This window comes from Otolemur garnettii, unplaced genomic scaffold (genome assembly GCF_000181295.1).
Source record: "Otolemur garnettii isolate 467f Iridium unplaced genomic scaffold, OtoGar3 scaffold00077, whole genome shotgun sequence".
In the NCBI taxonomy this organism is placed as follows: domain Eukaryota; kingdom Metazoa; phylum Chordata; class Mammalia; order Primates; family Galagidae; genus Otolemur; species Otolemur garnettii.
Window position 1 is genome coordinate 9,389,078 of NW_003852472.1, and position 5,374 is coordinate 9,394,451.

A 5,374-nucleotide genomic window follows, 5' to 3' on the forward strand; every position below is an offset into this window, starting at 1 on the left:
ACAGCACTCTACCCAGGGGGACAGCTTGAGGCTCTGTCTCAAAAAATAAATAAATAAATAAATAAACCGAAACTGGATCCCAGTGAGGACCCCTGTGACCTATAAAGAATACACCACAGAAATGACCCTAAGGGGCCAGGAAGTTGATGTATCTATGCACCAATTCCTGTTTTTCACTGGTTGAAAGTTGCAGAAACTCTCACACACATCTCAGGCCTGCCAAGTACATGGTGCAGTCCCCAGAGAGTACTCTCAGATGAGACACTCTGGAAGCAGCTGGGGAGTCAGGGTGTCTGGGAACTGTCTGTATATGACTTCCTAGGTGGGTCAAGTGGCTATGGGAAGGGCTTCCACAGTGTCTGCTTCAGAGGATGACGAATTTGAAGTGCCTGAGAGAAATCTAGGAACAAGTGTCAGGGTTCAGGCACTTAAAATCCCTCACCATGGCCTACAAAGCCTGTCGTGATGTGTTGTCTATTTCCTCTCTGACCTCATTTCCTTCTGCTCTCCCTGTTTCTTGCTCTAATTCAGCCACATTGGCCACCTTTCCTTTCTCCCATATGTCAAACTCTTTCCTACTCACTGGCCTTTGCGCTTGCTCTTTCCTCTGCCTGGAATCCTCTTCTCAGGCTGTTTGCCTGGCTGCAACCTTCAAGGCCCCGCTTAGACATTACATTTTCACGGAGGCTTCTGACACCTGATTAAATTAGTCCTTTTCCTACCTTCTCTTAGTTCTCTATTTCTTCCTTTTTATTTTTTCTCCTTCCTTTCTGCCTTCTTCTCCTGCCTTAACATGTTTAACATGCTTTATATGAGACACCATTTGAGTGCCAACGTTTTACCGGCTCTCAGGAGCTTTCATTCCAATTTCAGAATCAGACATAAGCAATCAATAAATAAACACCTATTTACAATAGTGATAAGGGCTGTGAAGGAACTAGGGAGGTGAGGTGCCATGAGGTGGAAACCAAGGGAAGGGTTGGCTTTATACCTAAGTGGTTGGGGAAGGCCCCATTCCTTCACCATGCTTGTCACTGTGTACTGGTTTGTCATCTACTTCTCTACTAGACTTTAGCTCCCTAAGGCCAAGAAGGGTATCTGCTTGGTTCCCCATTGCCTCCCCAGAGCCTACCTATCCCGGAAGGGCTAGCATGATAAGCGCTCAATAAACACTTGGTGAATAAACAGATCAAGATTAGAAATGGCCAGGGCATAAATAACATTCCCCAGGGAGAATGGGTGGAAGGGAAAGAGCAAGAGCCCTGGGAAGACCAAGGGAGCACAGCCTCCAAAAGGAAAATATCGGCTTGGTGCCTGTGGCTCAAGTGGCTAAGGCGCCAGCCACATACACCTAGGGTGGCAGGTTCGAATCCAGCCTGGGCCCAGCAAACAACAATGACGGCTGCAACCAAAAAATAGCCGGGCGTTGTGGCGGGCACCTGTGGTCCCAGCTACTTGGGAGGCTGAGGCAGGAGACTCGCTTGAGCCCAGGAGTCAGAGGTTGCTGTGAGCTGTGATGCCACGACCCTCTACCCAGGGGGACAGCTTGAGGCTCTGTCTCAAAAAAAAGGAAAATATCTAGGGGTCTGTCAGAGGCCTGGGCTGAGGACACCTCACCTTTGTCTCTTACTCTCACATGCTCTCCTTGCCTACTGGCTCTTCTTGATGAGCTGGAAAGGCCTCTGTGGACCCATCATTTCCAGCACCAAAAGCCCCTTGAGTCAGTACTCAGGGACTCAGGCCGCTTCCTTAGGGAACTGCAGGGTCAAAAGATTCTGGGACTCAAAAACACCCCTGGGACTTAGGGACTTAAAGGGAACCTGAACTTCTCCACACCTGGAAACTCTGACTCCACCTTCTCTGCTAGGACTAAGCTCAGGTGTCACCTTCCCCAGGAAGCCTTCCTTGACTACTGGCCTGGGTTAGAAGCCTCCTTTGGCTCTTCCAGCCTCCAGTCCTTCCCTCAGTCACTGCCCTGGCCATCCCAAGTGTCATCCTCTAACTGTCTTCTTGGCCAGCCTGGGGCTCTCCAGGGAAGTGACTATTTAGGCCTGACTAACCTGTTCTCCCAGCACGACCTGGGCAGGGAGTCTCAGGTGACTGGTGAAACTACCAGGGAAAGTAAATAATGACTCTCCAATGTGCTGGCTGGCCTGCTTTGATGTGGATATTTGAGGGTGGGGAGAAAGGGTTAAACTGGGCGGTGACTCCATGAACACTTCGGGTGACTAGAGATGTTGTAGGTTAATACTAGTAGGAGAGAAACTGGGTATCTTAGTGCCCAGATCAAAAGGGTGGGCATAAATTGGTACTTCTAGATGGGGACTCATCTCTAAAGGTCCTTTGGGGGGGGGGGATGTAAGAACCAAACAAAAGCAGGGCAGGAGATGAGGGCACTTAATATAGGGAGCTGGGGCATCGCCTGTGGCTTTCAAAGGGGTAGGGCGCCAGCTCCAGATGCTGGAGGTGGCAGGTTTAAACCCAGCCCCGGCCAAAAACTGCAAATAAAGAAAGAAAGAAAGAAAGAATATAGGGAGCTGAGGAAGGGAATAACGGGAGCCAGAAGGTTCCATGGAGTCCCAGTTTGAGCCCTTGTCATGGCTGTGCTACTATCTGCGCAATCCGGCACAGGTCACTGCCCTTTCCAGTCTCGGGTTCATCTGATACTTAAAGTACAAAGTACAGGAGTGACCACTTGCGATGGCTGAGTCTGTTAAGTCCCGCTCCAGCGACAAGGCTCCATCGTGAGGGCTCCATCGACAGGGTGGTGGCCTACAGACTTCCAAGGACAGAGTCAGCACAAGGGGCGGGACGTCAGAAGACAAGAGACACCACCAGTGAGACGTGGAATGTGTGTTTATGTAGATAGAAAAAAGTGCACCAAACAGTGAGGGGGCAGGGAACAGGGACGTCCTTGCCTGACCCTTGCTGAGTCGGAATTGCAAGGACCCTATTCCACGGAGGGGGCGCCCTCAAAGGTGGGACTAGAGTGAAGGATTTATGCGGGATCTCTTGTCGGTGTACGATCCGCTTTTGGAGTGTGTGGGTTTAGAATTGTTTGGGCCTTTTCTGAACTTGACCCCTGAGAACAAAGAGTACCTTAGAGGCGGGTCTCTCCAGTAGGTGGGGCCTCACCAAGCGGGGTTGGGGGGAGCTCTAACCCCTAAGAGCAAGACCGCTGGGTCTGGAGGACGCGGTCTTTTCCCGAAAGGCGGGGTGTTTGGGAGAGCGGTCTCCAGGAAGGGCGATGGGGAGGGCGGTCAGCCAAAGAGCTTAAGGAAGCACGGCTGGCAGTAGGGCTTGCCGGCGCGCTCCTGGAAAGAGCCCTTGGTGAGTGGGCGCAGGCAGAAGGTGCAGGTGAAGTGATCTGGGTGGAAGCGGCGGCCCAGGGCCGACACGCAGCGGCCGGTCACTGGGAGGCCACACGTAGCGCACAGCGAACCGCGCCGCGCGTGGAAATGGTTCTCGCATAGCGGGCGGCCCTCGTGCTCAAAAAAGCTGCCTCCGGAGAAGGGTGCAAAGCATTCCTGGAGAAGGCCGCGAACAAGAAGGTCAGCGGCCAAAGCCCGACCAGATAACTCGAGTCACTTGCTGAATAACAAACGCGCCGCGACTCTAATGGCCCCGCCCTAGATGCGAAGCGTCGCCTCCGGAAGGACCCCGTCGGGAAAACTCGCCCCACCCTGGCGCATAATCCCGCCTCCAGTGTCCCCAGCCCTCCGAGACTTCGCCCCCTCACTGCCGCGCACCCTGCACACGAAGCAATCTGGGTGCCAGAGAGCGCTGAGTGCCGAGATGTAGTTATCCAGAATGGGGCCCTGGCAGCCCTGGCAGCGCGGGGCGAACAGCTGCAGAAAGTCTCGGCGGCAGTAGGGGCGGCCCTCGCGTTCGTGGAAACCTAGGAGCAAGGAGGGAGTGGGCCGGCGACCCACGAGATCTGAGACTGTGGGGCCGGGGAGAGGCAGAGCGCCTGGCGTCGGGCCAGAGCAGGATGGGGATGGGATGGGATAGACTCACTTGTGAGAGAGGATAGGGCCTGAGAACAGAAAATTCATGGGCTCAAGCTCTCAGAAGGTTAGAGGGGTTGGGGCCAGAAGACAAGCAGACTTGCGGCGTTTGTTTGTTTGTTTGTTTGTTTGTTTTAGACAGAGTCTCATTCTGTCGCCTTGTGTAGAGTGCCATGGCGTCGTCATAGCTCACAGCAACCTCCAACTCTTAGGCTCAAGCGATGCTCTTGCCTCAGCCTCCAGAGTAGCTAGGACTACAGGTATGCACCACCATGCCCGGCTAATTTAACTATTTTTAGTAGAGACGAGGTCTCGCTGTTGCTCAGGTTCGTCTCCAACTTCTGAGCTCAGGCAATTCACCCACCTCGGCCTCCCAGACTGCTAGGATTATAGGCTTGAGCCACCGCGCCCAGCCAGACATGCGGCTTTTGAAGCAGGGGTCCAGCTCACCCTCTTCTCCGAAAGGCTCCCCGCAACTGACGCAGCAGAAATGCTCTGGATGCCAGTGAGTGCCCAAAGCGGTAACCATCTTCTGCAGGGAGTGAAAGGGGACATTCAGTGTGACCCTCCATCCCTTCTTCCCTCCCTCTCTTGCTCAGAAGCTGGTTGGGCTGGGCTGAGACAGAGTCCAGGGGTCAGAAAATCTAATAAGGAATTTGGGAATCAAAGAGGGATCAAGGGACCTGGACATTGCTAAAGGGTAGGGTTGGGGTTTGAAGTGGGGAATGGGGGGCGACCAATGGGGATGAGGGCCATCCCATCTTGTCTCTGGGTGAGACAAAGGTGGGATTTGTAGGGCCAGGTGGGGCTCACGTGTCGGATGGGTTGGTTGCAGAAGCCACATCTTGGTGAAAAGCGCTCAAAGTAGCATTCGGGGCAGAAGGGGGCTCCGTCCTTCTCAAAAAAGCTGCTGCCTCCCAAGGCCGTTGAACAGCCACCACAAACGAAGTGCTCAGGGTGCCAGGCGCGGCCTAGAGCTGTCACCACCTGGCAATTGCGTGGGGGTGGGGTGGTGGTGAGGATTTGGTCAGAATGGCCCTTAGTGAGCTAAAATTTACATGGTATTTTTCAAGTCTTCTCTCTAAGAAATCAGGGTGAAGAACTTAACATTCAAGACCACACAGCCTGTAAGTGATAGAGATTCAATCCAGCTTGCTCCGGGGTTGACTTACTTATTCATGAAGCAGGGCTCACGATACTTTTAGGAGCCCATGAAAATGTTATAATTTCTTTTAAAATTGAAAGAAAAAAATGAACTAGAAGAAAGTGATTTAATTTGTGACATGAATATATTCATTCTTATACCAACAAAGACATAAAATACAATTTTAAGTATTTTTTTTTTCTTTTAATGGAGGAAGGGGCTC

At 52.5% G+C, this 5,374-nt stretch overlaps 1 protein-coding gene across 1 annotated transcript in view; it reads right to left on the minus strand.

Annotated features, from left to right (window-relative positions):
- Positions 1-2,838: 2,838 nt before the first annotated feature.
- Positions 2,839-5,374, minus strand: part of TGFB1I1 (transforming growth factor beta 1 induced transcript 1) — a 6,411-nt gene continuing 3,875 nt past the window's right edge. Inside the window, exons 8-11 of the mRNA XM_003794228.3 lie at positions 4,821-4,994; positions 4,458-4,539; positions 3,750-3,898; positions 2,839-3,527 (exon numbers count right to left, since the gene is read on the minus strand). Of these exons, the coding sequence (XP_003794276.1) occupies positions 3,261-3,527; positions 3,750-3,898; positions 4,458-4,539; positions 4,821-4,994 (672 nt within the window). The 3' untranslated portion in view covers positions 2,839-3,260. The remainder of the gene's footprint in view (positions 3,528-3,749; positions 3,899-4,457; positions 4,540-4,820; positions 4,995-5,374) is intronic.